General features: G+C 33.1%; 1 protein-coding gene across 2 annotated transcripts; it reads left to right on the top strand.

Annotated features, from left to right (window-relative positions):
* Window positions 1–2,175: 2,175 nt before the first annotated feature.
* Smp_046800.1 (putative fatty acid binding protein) lies at window positions 2,176–13,511 on the top strand (the record flags this gene model as incomplete). 2 transcript variants are annotated; one of them, XM_018796023.1, is made up of 4 exons in its annotated part: window positions 2,176–2,281; window positions 2,324–2,496; window positions 6,893–6,997; window positions 13,168–13,511. In XM_018796023.1, exons 1-4 carry the CDS (start codon window positions 2,212–2,214, stop codon window positions 13,216–13,218), a joined length of 399 nt encoding a protein of 132 aa, XP_018650278.1. In that variant the 5' UTR covers window positions 2,176–2,211. The 2 variants fall into 2 exon arrangements, with proteins under 2 accessions (XP_018650278.1, XP_018650277.1); XM_018796024.1 differs by lacking the exon at window positions 2,176–2,281 and having other exon boundaries at window positions 2,302–2,496; window positions 13,168–13,218.
* Between the last annotated feature and the right edge of the window lie 5,030 nt (window positions 13,512–18,541).

Here is an 18,541-nt window from a genome sequence, read left to right as displayed (position 1 = left end):
CAGGTTTTCTACGGTGGTCTAGCTTCAATTCACTCATGATTTCAAGTATATATAATAAATCTAATTTTATTTTATAGGGTGAGATTCGATAAATATAATAAGGTGAAGAGAGTTTTTAATACAAAAGATACTACTTATAATTTACTTAAGTTTATTATTACTCATGAGATATGGGCCGCTGACCAGGAATAGAGCTCATATCCACTATTTCCTGGTCTCTTATTTCCAGTGTTTTTCACAAATACCATTCGTAATTTTGATGTCCGTCTCCAAGTCCTAAAGCTAATGGTTTACTGATTCGCATCATTTACCTTTCATTTAAGGATTCCTAGTTAGGGATTGCATCACGATGTAGTTGGGTGATTTCTGCATTATGTATCCTATCCACTTCCAACGTCTTTTCCTGATTTTATCTTCAGCTGAAAGGCGGTTTATTCTATATCACAGTCAATTATTCCTGATAGTATCTCCTAAATGGATCTGAAGTACAGTGAGTGGACAAACGTCAACGATGTTGACACATAGTGATGAAGGTCCTTCAATTGATGATTGCTCAGCAATGATTTGCAGTGTTGTGATTTGGTTAGTACATGATCAATCCTCAATAAATCCAGCTTGTTGTTCTAGAATTAGGAGTCTACTGAATCTATCATACGATTCAACAACACTACTGAAAACAGTAGTGTGATGTATCTGTATTTCCCACACTTACTGAATTCTCCTTCGGTATGTGTGTAATGCCTCGATTTCCATCATTTTCACCAATGATGAGCTATTCAACAATTATTCTAGGTGTTCTACGCACCTGTTCCACTCCCCTACATCCTAGCCCAGTGATTGGCTTTCCTCACAAATTATCATATTTGATTACTCTGATCTACTGAACTTTCCTGAGAGATTTTTCTTTAAGCCACACAGTTCGTGCACACTTTCATTCAAACTATTTTATGAGACCTGATTTGCTACTTTATCAGTAACATTACAAAAACATCATACAATTTCCCAAAATCAACCGAATTTAGAAATGTGAATTGTTGAGTTCCAACTCATTAGTCTGAAGATTTCATACTCAACATAAGACTTAAAGGCAATGAGGTCAATCTGTGTGACACAATGAGTGTACATTGATGTAGAGTTCAAAATTCGGCCAAGAGAAATATCGACTGACCTCTTGCTTTAAAGTGGTTCTCTAGATTATTTCAGTAAGTGTTAAAGATTAGATATAAAAGAATCATTTAACTCGTTAGACTGAACTTCATCATTTATGATACAACTCCTAGCGATACGTTTATAATAAACTACGATTTTAAGTCGATATCTTGAGAAATATATCCCTATTCATCGGAATTTACATCTATTACTTGTGGAAAACAAATCATTTATGGTATACATCATGAATCGATTTTAGTTAGACAAACACTGAGAACCAGGAAGCACTGAACAGATCTTTAGTTCCAATATGTGGGTCCTCAGTAGTATGCATCCAAGACCCTACCAGGGATCGAAACTAGAACCTTTAGGCATCAAGGAGAGCGCTTATTCTTCAAACCACTGATCCAATATTGAATGGTTCACATATCTAGCTACAATCATTTCTCAATACTGCGTGACGATTCTCCATCATCAGTGGCAATATTTATCCCAAACTCGACACAGTTTAACTCACCGGTAACAACTTCTCACTAGAATTCTGGATTTAAATATCGAAATAGGTTACTGGGAAGCATATGGTATTGTAAACTCCACATTTTATATGCAACAGCCATCCATTACTTTCTGGTTTACAGTGTGCTTGTATAACTAAGGTCAATCTGTGATGTGTGAAATTCTATAATCTCCACAAGACTCTATGATAAAAGTAAATTTTTATTTATACTAATCCTTGAAAATATTTATTCATTCGTCCATTAAAATAAACACTGAATAAAACTAGTAGACATATAGATCTATTCTGAAATTTAAGTGTCTAATAATTACCGATATTGTGAACCTCCATTTCTATCACATACATACACACACACAACATACTTGAATATATGTTTATATATTTCCTCATTTCAATTAACCAGTCAAGGTTATTCATCATGATAATGTAAATTAAAATCCAACCAAATTCATTCTAAAATTTATATATAAAGTCATCCGAACAATCAAATGTACTATTTATTTCACGTAAAACTTTTCATATTAGCTATTACTTCTAATTCATAAATGGCTGAATTAGTAGGAACATGGAAATATCTTGAAAGTTCCAACGTGGAAGAATTGTCTAGTGAATTAGGTGATTTTTTATTTACAATTTTTTTAAAAAAAAAATAATCAGGAACTCCTAATGATGTATTTAATGTTATCAATAAAATGAAATCAAATATGATCATAGATTTGGATGATAATGAAGTACGCATAAAAATGATAATAGGTGATGAAGAACTGGATCAATCCTTTGAATTGGGTCAAGAAGTTGAAGAATTAACATTTGATGGACGAATAGTTCGAGTAAGTAAAATAAAAAAAAAGCAGATTTGTGTTTTCTAAACAGTGGTTAATAGTAGGATCCTATACTTACATTTTATCCTATTTGAGATTTATCAGCTAGATATGCTTACATCCCAATGTCGACTTTTATACTGCGAATTCAACCTTGTACCTGTTTTCGTTAGATGTTACCTCATTATCCATTTAGCCATTTAGTCACGATACCTTTTAATTTATTTAACAAGTATTCGCTCAGGGATTACGCAAACCTTTACGAATAATAAGTTGGCTAAACTAAAATATTCTAGTCAATAGATTATCACAGTAAAATTGAAGTTGGTTTTGCATAATCCTTCTGTTGGAATATGATTAATCAATTAGATGGTGAATGTATCTGCTTTGTAAAAGCTGTATTGTATTGTCTATAGTTGGTTATTCTGTTATTTGTAATCATTTTAAAAAGCCAAAAGGTAAATATATAAATATCTATTTCAGATTAAATGAGGATAAGATCTAAATACGATGTATCATCTAATCTGTGACTTTTCAATTGAATATACATAGATCTCCGTAGATATTGATGTAGTTACATTCATCTATACATCCCAAGATAAGATGAGGTATATAGACTTGAACAGTATTTCCGAACTTTCAATGATTTTCTAGCTAAAATGATGCTTAGGACTGCAACTGGTCAGTCTCTAATTGGAATATGTGCATACTGTGCGTATTGCCTCGATATAGCCTTAATTCACAAGCATTGTAAGCAAACAATACTAAGTGAATTCAAACTTCACCCCATTGCACAAGCAAGTGGCTGTCAGGACTCAGTAGCTGAGTGGATAACGCGATGGAGTTTGAAGCGGAAGGTGCTGAGTTCGAGTCCCAGAGTGAACATCAACTCTGGGACTCAGGTACATTCAGCTGACGAGTCCCAAATAGGACGAAACGCTAGTCCTGGATTCCACTGCTAGCCACTATCCATCTTTGTATACAGCCTATTATACTTTATTCGCTGAAATCTAACTGTGTTAAATTTACGATGCATATTACAATGTTTGTTGAATATGCATTTTGTGAGTATCCCTCATCAAACTCTTAGTTCTGTTTGAAATTAATTCTCATCGTAGACTGATACCACCAAGATGAACATTTTAAAAAATAAAAAAGAGCTAGACAGTTATTTCCTCTTGGTGTTAAACTTGTTAGCGCTGTACACCAGTGATCTTGTTATGCATTGAATCCTAGATCATCAGATCTCAAACTAATAACTTAGCTATGTTATTTACATGTTAATCTTGCTGATTGATGACGATGTTATAAAGGGGACGTATCATATGCATATGAATGTGCAGTCGATTACGTTTATCGAAGTGACATGTTCTTGAGCAATGATTACTCTAGAAAATCAGATTGGTGATATAAGTTCCTCAAATTAACTGGTATCAGGAGATAAAATAGATGATTCATAAAACATTCCGCTAGAATAATGCACACACGTATTAAGTGTTTCATGCAAAATAAAAGTAATTAAAAATCGGATAAAACACTTATACATTTGTAGGATAAATGTCTTTGTGGATTACTCAACAGTCAAGAGAACTACAACCTGGGTATCAAGCTTAATTACAGTTACCATTGTTAGATAAAGTGCAAGCTGTCAATATCATTGAAAATACTGATTCATAATACTACGATGGATTATGAATAGGATAGTGGTTATTTCACAATCTTAGTAACAACTATTTAACTTAATTTTATGATTTACACCACGAATTGATCTTTGTTAGACAACTTCCAAAACCAGGAAACACTAGACAGTTGTTTCGTTTCAATAGAGGATTCATCAGCACTATGTATTCATAACTCCATCAGAGATCAAAACATAGACCTTAAAGTTCTCCAGTTAGCGTTGATGATCAATAGTTTACATTCATTTAATTTAAATTCAATTTTAAATGAATATGAGCATACGTTTAGAAAAATACATTGATCGATATATTAGTTAAATGAAATTTGCTTTCATATTTAAATACGAAAATAAATTGACTCAATTGTCGTAGGCTTAATTCATTGTTCTTTTACTAAAATAAAAGTCTTTATTTATTGTTATATCGTGTGAGTGCCCTGTTTAGTATATGAATGATAAGACCACCTATCAGAGAGGAGTGATTTATTGATCAGAGCTATGATACACGAAAGCCGTATGAGCAGTCTTGAGTACTTATCAGTCCTGCTATCTGCCTAGCCCAGTCAGTTACGTCCAGAACACCAATCTCAGCCTCTGTAATATGAATTCTTATTCACAAACATACTGGGTTTATATACCAATCAAACAGACCACATCGTACCATAAAATAGAAAATAACATTTGTACAAGATTTAGCCAAATGTGGCTGTGAATAGGGGGAACAGTAATTAATGGACTGGGGATAACTCAAGAATGTTAAATCGTATAATAATAGTCTGTGGGTCAAAATAAAGCTGATAATAAGGGGGACACAAATATGAATAGTTTAGTTACTTGAAAATTATACAATAGGAAATACATATATCACATTAGTTCATAAATAGTCCTCAAAAGTTACCATTCACAATTCTCTTCGGGATACAACAATTATCTGTATGTAAATAATAATAATAATAACAATAATAATAATAGTGTTAAATAATATGGCAAACAGACTCAAAGATGAAGTTTTATTTGGTGAAAAAAGAAAGATGTTGGGGCGATCCAAATTATTCCTGGAAAAAGTCTAGAGGGGATCTAGAAATGCTGGGATACATTTTATCCAATCAGCGTTGAATAGAAGTTTTTCAGAAACATCTAAAAAACGAAGTCACATGTCACATTTCCGGTTAGATGGTTACATATCCTACCACTATTTTTAGTAAGGTTTCAGAAACCTCCAGAAGCTTAAGGCCAACTAAAATACTTTAAATACCCTCTATTTTCTGTACATAAACTAACCTTGGAGTGAAAAGTTCTTTTCACGTTTTGCAGCTTTTCAGTCATGTTCAAATTGTCTTGGAGACTTAACCTGGAGTTATTAGAAGAGATTATGAAGTCGATTCAAGTGTTCAGTTAGAAGACTTATCAAATACGTACAAGTTATGAATATTAGTAAGGAAGATAATTAAAACCAGTCAAAAGTATAATCATCAATGAAATGAATAGATTCTTTTATTTTTAATCGTTACTTTCAAACTGATAACTAACTTTTCGGATCAGTAATTTATTCTATTTCTGAGTCTGAATAATTAATTCAGAGTATATCCCAATGGAGTTTGCACTTTTCATGTCAACAGCGTAATTTACCAGACTTCTAAAACCATTTTACAAAGAATAAAATTGAATTCTGAGGTAATATAGGAAAAGAGCAAAATAAAATAGAACAGAATTGATTATTATGCAATATTATTTACTTCAGATTCAAGTCAAAGTGTTAATTCTTTTCTCAGTGTTAAACTATACAAAGTCTATCTATCACTGTGATTTTTCTAAATTTGAATTAAGTTTATCATCATGGACAAGTAACTGTTGAAGAATCGCTAGAAATCAGTAAATAATGAATTGCCAAATTAGATAAATAGTATAGATAATAATCAATAATGATTAAACAATATCATGAACTAACTAAAGTTCAAAATGCAAACCATTAAATTATAGTTTTATGACCAAATGATGTGATATGTTTCGGGAACTACGTAATACGTATTTTTGTGAACACTTTTTACAAGGCCAAATCCTTATCTTGTCAGTAAATTTTATTACTAAACTTCTTTAAGTCATTTTTCTTTCTGATGGCGATACGTAAATGCTATCATTCTATGAATAATCAATATACCATTTGTATCAATGTAGTAGGTATATACATCTTGTGATTCCTCAAGGGTAGCAGTCTCTAAAACTAAACATCGTTGCCGGCTTCAATGGAATAATGGAATTGTCCTCATTTTGAATTACTAGGTATGAAACTTACGATCGCTCTAGATTTCAAAAGTAAGTAATTCAACCGATGGAGTGGAGAGAATCAAGTCTGATATTTATAAAAATAAATTCGTTAGGATGTTCATTTATGTTCATTTAAAGTAGTTTGTACTTGTAGTTACAAAGTTTAAGGCTTAAAAAATAATAATACATGAGAAGTTGTTGAGATTAATTGCCTTGAAGATAGCTTCTGTTGCAGACTTTACAAGCTGGATGATAGTCAGATACCATGAAACATTGAATAGTTGTCTCACTCTAGTTTAGGATTTCCCAGCAATATTCAGCTAAAACCTTACATGACCTCGAATCAGTAGTCTATATGTCCCTCCGTTAATGCATAAACATTAAAAATTCAAATTAAAGTGTGATTACTTCGTTTATTTTTAAAATTTGACATGAATTAACAGTATTTTTCCGGTCTAATAGGCTATTGTAACCATTGAATCAGACAAGAAAATGGTACATGTACAAAGACATGGCTTTACAGAAACTGTCATTACACGTGAAGTTGATGGAGACACATTGATAACAGTGAGTTTTACTCTTTTTAAAAAGACATTTGAATAAACTTAATATGAAAATCGAAGTATTTTGAAAATGTAAAGTCCAGTCAATTGAAATTTAGCTAATTTAAGCTAACTGTAGATCTGATAATTAACATCATGAATTGATCGTAGTTAAACAACAATCGAAAACCAGGAAGAACTAGGCAATTACTTCGTCATAGTATGGGACTTTCATCATTGAACATCTACAGCCCCACCGACTATCGAGTCCCAAGAACCTCGATCTCGGGTCGAACACTTAATCTTTAGATCATTGATCGAGAATCTAAAGGTTTACATATTGAACTTCAATCAATTCTCCATATTGTCCAATCACCTTCCATTATTTTCAGGTGTTAACCGTCTGAAAATGGATATGATTGAAATCTACTGGCCACAGCTTACTACTGTAACTCCACGAGTTATAACTCGAAATTAATCGCTAATGGACACATGATTATCATTACTACATGGGCGGTTTGCGGAGAATGTTGAGTGGTATTGAAGTCACGGATTGATACCAAGTAACACCAACTGCACTTGAGTTGTATTGAAATAAATTGCATTAGAACCCCTTGATTTTAAATGAATCTAAGTAATAGAGATTTTTTTATCCTTATAATTTTTTATTCAAATTAACTTGGAAAAACGTGTATTTCATATAATTGTCTAAGTTGTAAATAAACTACTAATAAGTAGAACGAACCAGTTTTAGAAATTTATTTCATCAACTTACATTTTCTTAAATTACACACATCTTCAGAACGTACATTCACTTGGTGTTTATTAGACTATACAACACATATTATTCGTTTGCAACTAGGTTACACCAACCGCATCATATGGAGTTGCTGTCAAATCAAACAATCCATTATTAATATAAAAAGTGTGTTTTATTACATGATTGTATCGGTAAATCTAATTTGTAATCACAATTAACGTTAATGCTTAGCGTATAACAGTCCTCATTACCTGACGAATAATCATCTAAATAGATCATATGGTTCACGAAGGAATTCTTCTAATAACTGAATGTAGATAAATTTGAGTACATCATTATAATGTACATTATTAACGTTTCAAATAAACCTCCTTTTATGGAATTCACATAAATTCGATAACTAGATCACGTATATTCTATGTTTTTATCATATCTGAAGAAAGTCATATTGTGAACGCTTCATATACCAATAATTTTCTTGAATTGATCACTTCTGATATTACTTAATCAATTTTTTGAGCACTCCTATGTAGTATATTTGTTCCGGGTTTAACTGAATGCTATAATCGATTAGATAAATAGATTCTAGAGTTTATCTCAATCCATGATGATAACCAACTTAGATATAAACTAATCTACACAAACCCTCCGGACTAAATATGTTTTTATAAAATGAAAAGTTTCATTTAATAGTCAGAAGAACAGTATGTCGAAAAAGCAGATATAAGTGGACGGCTATTTATTTCTGTTATTTGAAGCATCAATATTATGTATTCATTAATTCACACGAGACCCAATTAACAACTTTTATGTCTATACTGAATAATCATTGAATAGTGAAAAATATCATGTTCATCCGGTCTTGATCCTCGTTTAATTTTATCGATCAAGTTCTGATGTATCCACTAGTCAAAGTAGCGTGACACCGTTTGCATTGTGTTGAGTGATTAAAGATAGTTTTTAAGAGACCCTGAACTAGGGTTCCTTGACAATTGTGACTCTTGATTACGACTTGCCAGCAATTTTGGGAGAACCAATGCTTCCTGTTCGATTCAGACCATAGGATGAGGGTTTCCCGTCGACCACATACCAACTAACTAACATCTATATGTTCTATAGAGAATGCAATACTGTTGAGTAATTAATAAAGCATACGTTAAATTTCAATCAGTTTATATTATAGACCTAAATACATAAATATCATTCAATAAAATACTGTCTCGTTAATAACTTGACTGACTCTATCCAAGATTGTAGGCGTGTAGTGCTAAATATATCCTTTAAAGTACGATGAGTTAGTTATTCAAAGTTTTTGAAAAGTTCTCAGTTTTTGCTATATTAAAAAAAATTTTATCGAATTGTATACAGTTTTCACAAAAAATCAATCAACAGTAAAATACCATACGAAACAAATAATGTTAAATCAGTTTAAATTTTGTAATTACCCATGAATATATCAATTAAGAACGTCATTTTAAAAAAAGGTACAGTTAGTTAGATTATAAGCAAAATCGGATAGTGGCTAGCAGTGGAATCTAGGACTCGCGTTTCGTCCTAATCGGGACTCATCTGATGGATGCACCTGCATTCCGGAGTTGATGTTCACTCTGGGACTTAAACCTAGTACCATTCGCTTCAAAGGCCGTCGCATTATCCACTTGAATACTGAGTCCTGACAGTCGCTTACTTGTACAGTAGGGTGACTCAGTAGCTTAGTGGATAATGAGACGGCGTTTGAAAGGAATGGTACTGTGTTCGAATCCCGGAGTGAACATCAACTCTAAGATGCAAGTACATTCAGGTACATCCAGCTGACGAGTTCCAAATGGAACTAAACGTATGTGCTGGATTCCACTGTTAGGCACTATCCATCTCTGTTTATAATACTTGTGAATTATTAAAATATCAAGGTAATACTCACTGTATGCAAATATACCAATAAGAGACTGATCATTTGCAGTCCTAAACATCAATGGGAAGATTCAAACAAACAATACCAAGTGAATTGAATTAATTAGATTAATTGTAAAATTTAAAAAACATCAAATAAAGAAATCAAAACAGACTGTTATGAAACTGATAGACTATGTAATAAAGCGTAAAAGTAAGTGTAAAAACTTGAAAAGTTTTATCAACTGACTAAATATTAACTGAATATAATTACGTAAGAATAAAGGGAGCGATGGAAAATACTGCTTGCAAAAAGGAATGGAAGGTCATTTGTAGGCCAACTTAACACCTGAACAACATCCGGAAAAAGCACCGACAGTTCAAAAGAAAAGTCTTTTTATGTATAATGAATTTAAAGGAGATACAGTTGCTGAAATCTTGAATAAATGGACTTCGAAATCGCTGAATAAAACGTTCTACTCAGCTAAACTCCGTATTTTTTTTCTCAAGCCGGTTTATTATTCATGGGTGTGTTCAGGATAAACTTCCACTTTGAGCCACATCAATGTACACCCATAAATTTACTTGTTCATGTGGGGCAAGTTACATTGGCCGCACAAAGAGATCACATTCTTAACGCATTTCAGAACACTACCCGATATGGCTTTTAAAAGGAGAATGTAAAACAATTACTAGTTCAATACAGGACCATTTAATCAGCTATGGACATATCACTCCACATGAGTCTTCTTTTGAAATAACCAACACAGTCAAGGAATTAGATCAAAGGGAGGTTGAACCAAAAACTTACACAGTGTTGAGACATTGGCAATCACCAACTCAAGCATGTACTGTGAGTGCAAAAAACGATACATATAACCTCTCATCCTTCCTTGGCCCTAATTCCCTTTTTTAGTATATTTTGGTTTATTTTTGTTATTATTTTTTTGATTTTTTTATATTAGTGTTTTGTAATTTTAAACCGTAGTCAGTTATTATGATCTTTAAATAATTTTTCATGATTACTGTTCAGTTTTTATCATCATGATCTTTTATGCTTTTCGTTTTTCTCCAAATTTGTCAAGTGAATGTCTATCGTAATTGTGACATGTAAATCATTTCCATCATTCTGTTCTATTTTAACCCCCTGACTATTACACAATCTCACTTGATAACTGTACTCTCGAATCATTTTATGATGCAATCTTTTTTTTATCTTTCTATAGACATATATTTACCGTACATCTATAAATGCGAATGTACAGCGTAAATAAATGATTTCGTGAAAAAGAAAATTAGATGAATTCCCTTTATTTATATCTAACTTAACCTACTGAATGGAATGTTACGTAAAAGCCTAGAGTATATTTATAACTAAGATAGTAAGAGCAAATTCAGCTGAATACAAAGAGTCGGTGTGTTATGATGTATTCAGTTTATCTGTAAGTCATAAAGTAAGCTGGATGTTATAAGATAGATGACACTAATTATTCACTTTAGTACCAAAGAAGAAAGTATTGATGTTATCCGTGATAAATGATGCTCGGAAATACAATAACAATAACCAAGTGTACAACCTATGTAACTAGATTCACATGAGAAGTTAAGCTGCCAATAATAGATACAGAAGGTAATTTCGAATAACCTGTAAAATCCAACGATTTTAGATTAAAGATACCATCTGATAGCACTAGATACTATCATGACTAAACAGATAACTTTACTCCCGAATTGTAATTTCAAGGGTAGTTCCTTAGCAAATATCGTTATTTGAAGTTTTTTTATTACAACTTTCTGCAGACATACTAACATTTCCATTGAGCTAAAACTTGCATATCAAAGGTACAATAAAATATTCCCATACTAAACGAATATATATTACGATTTTTTGTGTGACAAATGAAGCTATTTCATCATAACATTTTACATTCTAAAATCTGATCTAAAAGTTATCCAAATAAAATGGAAATAATATCAGAAGGGGTTTTGTGGATATTATAGTAATTTTAATAGTTGAGATCATGAGTCAATTGAAGGTAGACAACTATGGAAAATCTGGAGGCACTGGACAGCCGTTTCGTGCCGTTGCGGGACTCCTCAGCAGTGCGTATCCACGACCCCGTCTCGCGAGACTCGAACCCAGAACCTATCAGTCTCGCGCGGGAGTGTTTAACCTCTGAACCACTGAGCCGGCATCCAACAGTGTTATTGTCTAACTTCAACCGATCTACGAAATTGAGCGACACATCCACCATTGTCTTCAGTGAGTTACTATCTCACAACAGACCTGGTTGAACTCCACTAGTCATTGCTCCTCACTAGAACTCATGGAAATACCTTTTGAAGCCAGTCACTAGTGAGCATATGTTGATTAATATCAGAAGGGGTTTTGTGGATATTACAGTAATTTCAATTGTTGAAATCATGAGTCTAGCTCCAATTGACTCATGATCTCAACTATTGAAAGTAAAATGGAATTATTGATTCACGTGAATATTGAGATCGATATAAATAATTTGTGCGTTACGATTTGGAATATGTTCGTTTGGAAGAAGAGTGAATTACATGAAAAAGAAATTTATGTAAATGAAGCACTGAGCCATAGCTCAAAAAGCCTCCGAATATATTAGTCATATTTTCAGCATGCAATAATATAAGCTAGAGGATTACTAAAAGCCAAGAAGTATCTGACAGTTTTTGTGCCTTGGTTTATGGCTCCATAGCGATGAGCATTCATGATTTCATGTAAGATGGAATCCAGAACCTTCAGCTCTCTCAAAGAGCACAGCAGTCTATATTTCTATCTTTAATGAGTTTATGACACGATATGACGACCATTCGTTGATATAGGTGATAATCTTTCCACTACAAACATGGCTGAACTCCACCAGTCATGACTTCTCACTAGGATTGATTTCTATATTATTAAACAAGAACCATGTACTAACTGAGAATTAATCATAGTAAAAATAATATTAACAATTCTTCTTTTCTAATTTTTTTAAATGCACTGAAAACCCAATCGACAGAGTTAACCCTATACTAGACAACATAAACCTGATTTCCATTAACAGAATGGTTAATTTAAACACCCTATTCCTGGTGAGTATCGAGGTCTAAAAAGGTTATGGATGACGTCGGTGACTGGGATTCAGAATAGCTCAGATTCTTATTTTTCATCAAGCACCAACTCTCTGAATATAGTTAATATTGCCTTACTGATAAATATTAAGCATCGAAACAATTGGGTCTAGAACTTAGTACCAGTTACTTCTGACTACCTAACATCAAAGTATTAACATTTCGAGTTCACTAGGTATATAAATTCAGATTAATCAGTCATTCTTATCAACAACTTTATAAATAGTTGGTTCACTAACATTGTACATAATTTCCAGCAAAATTGTTGAAAGCAATCGCATACATACTGTCATTAAACGTCATTCAGAACTAATGACTACAATATCAAACTATATTAATGTGGTATATATTTATACAATCTCCTAATTACTGATTATTGTTTCTTTGTTTTTCAATTATTTTAGACAATAAAATCTCAGCAGCATATAGCAACTATCAAATATCAACGTGTTTGACGTGATCATTAGTAAATGTTCAACTTCCACTATTTAGTACTTCAAATAAATAAACATATAATATTATCCTACCGTTTATTTATATTACTTATTGGTTACAATGAAATTGTTTATTTATACCTTACAATAACTACTCAGTGAATATAACTTTGATAATAGATTAGTAATTCTTCTCTTATTAAAAGTAACATAAACTTGATTGAGGAAATATAAAATTGAATTACATTCATTTCAATTACTATGCACCAAATTATTTGTATTGATTTCCAATATATTTGAAATATTGATATATTCTGATCGTGAAGCAGTAATATTGTAGTAAGCGGAACCATAAGTAGGAACTACAGAAACCTTTAATAAAATCTGAGAACCATACAGTAAATACTTCATTTGTAAAATGCCCATCAATTGTTCACTCATTTTCATACCAATCACTTTCTGTTCTCGTTCTTTTCTTTTCGATCTTCTCAATCTTCTATTGTCAAGCATTCCACTTTCGATTTGTGATACATACTACTACTACTCATTAGCACACATCACAATATAAATGTGATTTTACAACGTATTTATAAATACGGTCAGTGTTTAGGGTTAATTAAAGTGTACACTAATTGATTACGGAATGGTAACCAACGTTGTATTTATCTAGTCCTTAGTATTGATCAAAATATACTGTAATAACTCAATAAGAAATTAGTGTGCATAACTTTGTCCTACAATATGTTAGTTTACACCTTTCTGGCGAAAGTGTTCAATCAACTAATATTAATCGAGTTATTACAAAAGAAAGTAACAGTTCTTTAAGTTAATTCTCAATAAAGACTTATTTACCTGTATTTAACTGAAAAAAGGAAAGTTTTTCGAAAGACTATGAGTAACACCTATTTAAAGGCAGTAAAATCAACAAGGCTGCAAACGATTGTCATTACAGCAATTGATCATTTATTAAATCGGAATAAAGTGGTAGATAATTTACATTTAGCATCATAGATTGATCTAAATTTAATAACCATCGGAAGCCATGGAGCACTAGGTAGCTAGTTCGTTATAACATAGCACTATTTATTAGTGAATACTCATGACCTCATCATGACATATAAACCCTTGGATCCTAGATCAGTGATCTAAAGATTAAGAATTCGTCAAGAGACCTAAGGTCCAGGACTCGACCGTCGGTGGGGCCACGAATCCTCACCATATTCAAAATTAAAAAGCTTTGTGGTGATTCCTGATTTTCGATGATTGTGTAGTTCCATGATGTTAACTGTTAAATGAAACAATCTCCATGATCCCTCTACAGTAATAACATATAATTTTTCTGCTTTTTGAAACTTCAAGTTCGTAAACCAATCCATGGTTATCCAACTAACTTAACAAAACCTTGGAAATTTTATTCTGAAAATACCTAGAACACACAGACACGTATTCAAAATGAGTGCAATTCAGTCAGTTGAAGTTAATTGAAACATTTATAAACAAAATAGTAAGAATGATTATTTCATCAAAGAATTTCCTTCACTATGAATTCATTATCAGCACTACACAATTATAAAATATATGCTTCTTAAAAATGAAAATCAGTAATATACTTGTTAAATAAGATAAGAAAAACTTATTCTTATTAAGAATGTGTATGTGTGTGATATTTCCTTGAAAAAGCTTGGACCAGATTGCTAGGCGAAATGTTGGATTTACTTCAAATTCATTCGCTGAGATTTTACAAATATATATTATTCCTATATAATGTCTTACATCAACTCGGCGCCCAAATACTGTGAAACTATTCGCTCTAATTTAGACGAAAGTTCTCATATGTGTAAATCTTGTTAAAATATTTAGTACACATCAAGAATGTCATAAACGTCACAAAAACAATAACAACTGTGAAAAAGTTCTATCACATGATTAAAACAAAATTTTGAAATTGAAATGAGATTTATCCACAAAAGGCATAATAGCAGAACAAGCCAATAAAGAAAAAAATGTCCTTAATGAAGTCGAGGTGAAGGGTAATGATTTTGAAATATCGGAGGTTAAGAAAATAACAAAAGAAGATAAACTCAGATTAAATGGTACTTTCCATAAATTCATGCAATCAAAAAAGCAGTGGAAAACGATTAAAATCTCTCAGAAAACTTCATTAAAACCTTAACGCTAAAAATAAAATGAATCTGTCTTAAAGCTTTCAGACAATCAACAGACCCAAACTACAACAGAAACCGATTATTTATGAGAATCTCTCTTAGCTACTTACTAACTATCAGTAGACCGAATGATTCCCGTAAAGTAAACAAAGTGTGTTAAGATTTTACCAAAAAGTAGGTAATCTCGGGGACCAATACTAGCCAGGAAATTATTCAAGTAGGAAGCGCATAAGATACATTTCGATCCATTTCCCGACTTCACTGAAGGTTTGTGCTGTCGACGATCGAACAAAAAGAACTTACGTCGCGAGTGCACTGAATTCTTAATGTTCATACAGAAGATGATATATTATCTGCCACAGTCGATTGGTACTCACTGAGTTGTATATTTAGGATCTCACCTCTTCTCTTATCAGTGTTGAAACATACTCATATGGAATCGAATACACCACACTGTCTCTCTTCAAAAACATATGCTCCTGTGTGTGTGATATGAGTGCCAAGTCATTTGCACTATAGCAAACATCCAGTTGCATCCAATCTGTCCAATGTTTTGTGTGCTTCTACTCAGATGTCGAGGTCTTCATAATCCATTCGACTATCAGAACAAAGAGAAAAGTTGGCAGTAGACAGCCTTGTCTCACACCGACCATCACTTCGAATGGATCTGTGAGCTGTATGAATTCTCAGTGTATTCCATTGTGAGAATTCCATATCATGGTGACGACCATCTCAAACACTCCATCATAATAATAATAATAATATATTCTGAAAATAATATTTACAGAATTCACACCAGTTTACAGGCATGATCAGATTGTTATAAAAATCAACATTTAATGTAGAGAACAAACATGAATTATAAGAAAGTTTTATGTTTGCTGGTTTAGTAATTGATAAACAGTTTAAATATGGCATATATCACGGCAAGCCAATGCAACACCAGGGAACTTGTCATTTTTTTATTAAGTGGATAGCCTGATGATTGACCAACATTGTTCTGTAAGGTTATTACCAGTGCCAGAGCGAGTTATTATTAATTATCTACAACTAGAGAAAGTAAGATTAAAGCAAAGAGCACGGAACAACAAAACAACGATAGCAAGTAAGAGGTTAAACATTTAAAGTTCCTATAATCTCACTTGTGGAGTAAGATACACTTGCAGGCGCTAGAGCATTTAATGCATTTTCAGAGGAGCAAAAAGCATTAATTGACCGAACAAACAATGGGAGAGAGTTTAACATACGGATAGATTGGGGTAAATTATTCCATAGTCTAGAAAACTTACAGGTAAAGTAATTCATATAGAGAGAAGATCTAGAATATGTTTGTTTCGCTAAAGACAAGGAGTTACGAATGTCGTAATGTGGGGCTTTAGCATATTGAATCGCCTGACTGGATGTGAAGGAGAGTTTGTTAAGTATTTTGAAAAAGAAGATAAGGTTAAGTTTCAGTCTCCTCATCCATAAAGGGTCAAGCCCTAGTTTACTACACCTCGAATTATATGTCAAGACACTATCAGGTCCAAGAGTACGAAATGTAAATCGTCTCTGTACTGATTCCAGTCTTAATTTATCCTTTATGCGCGTGCTACTAAGGAGAAACGCGCAGTATTCGAGGAGTGGTCGAACACAGACTTTGTACATTAGAATACGAGATTCGCTGTTATGAAGGTTTCGAGTTATGAAACCTATAAGGCGTTGAGACTTGGACGTTTGTTTCATTACCTGTTCAGTAAACGACAAGTCATCGGAGTACCTAAGTCCTAGATCATCTACTGTGTGTAACCTAGATAACATTTCCCCATTTATGGTAAGATTAAGGTTGAGTGATGTATCACCGAAGCATAGCCAACCACATTTAGCTGTATTGAGCTCCAGCTGCCATTTTGAGCACCACTGTGCTACCTTGTTAAGCTCCGTGCTGATGCAATTTCGAATATTGCTCAGCTGATGTGGAGAAAATGAGTACACCACCTTAAGATCATGTCAAACAACAATCCACAAACTTTCCCCATTCACCCTGTCAAACACTTTCTCATAGTCAACGATATTGACATAGAGTGATGAACCTCCTTCAATTGGTGATTGTTCAACAATGATTTGCAGTGTCGTGAATTGGTCAATACATGATCGATCCTCAATAAACCCAGCTTGTTGTTGTTTTAAAATTAGGCGTCTACGGAATCTATCATACGATTCAACAACACTGTTGAAAACTTTTAAAAATCTTGAGAGTAGTGTGTTTTCTCTGTAGTTTCCACAACTAATGAAATCCACTTCTTCGATATCCTGATAAGGTTTCCTTCTTTCCAGTCTATCGACATTTGTTATTCCTACCAAATCATTCAAATTATTATGTGGAGCATGTTTGTGTTGTCTCTATATCTGATTTCAATGCTTCAGTGTTTTGGTATTTCGGTACTGGTATGTTGTCTCATCCTACTGATACTTTCCCACCATTCATTTCACTTCTGGTCATTCTGTCCTCTTCAATTGTTGACAGGGTGATATCTGTAGAGACGTCTTTGTGTACTGCCTCGATGTCCATCATTTTCACCCACGGTCGTCTATTCAATAATTCGTCTAGGTGCTCTACACACCTGTTCCACTCCTCTTCGTCCCACCTCAGTAACTAGTTTTCCTCACAAATTATCATGACAGGTCACACTGGTCTACTGGAGTTATCTGAGAGATTATTTTTTGGATCATATGGCCCGTGAATATTTCCTACATTCACAACTTCTTCTACTACAAGTTGTCAGATATTCTAGATATTTTCGTTTGTCAACCCATACTTTTCTTCACTCACTCGTTTACTTCTGAGTATTCAATCTGTGCATCGGATTTGTCTGCTCTTCTCTTATTCCACTGTTACTGTTAACTGTCTTCGCATCTTCCATTGATTGAATCCTACACTGGTGATCTACAAGGATCAAACCTTCGTTCTGGTGGGGCTACTCGTGACACAACACCTCCTGATATGTTGGAGTCAGTGCCGCCTTATTCCCTTCCAACTTGTTCTCCATAGTGATTTCCTCTTCTTCTATGGGTAAATCTTATGAAGCATGCAAACTGTTGTTGAGAGCGATCTCGAGTTTGTTGAGTTTGTCAGACTGTCAAAGGAAGACCATGATAAACGCTTGTAATGAAGTCTATCCAGTTATTCACTACTTCTT

The sequence above is a fragment of the Schistosoma mansoni genome, chromosome 2, assembly GCF_000237925.1.
Source record: "Schistosoma mansoni strain Puerto Rico chromosome 2, complete genome".
NCBI lineage: Eukaryota > Metazoa > Platyhelminthes > Trematoda > Strigeidida > Schistosomatidae > Schistosoma > Schistosoma mansoni.
Note: the sequence above shows the minus strand (reverse complement) of the source record. Positions and strands in the feature narration are given on the sequence as shown.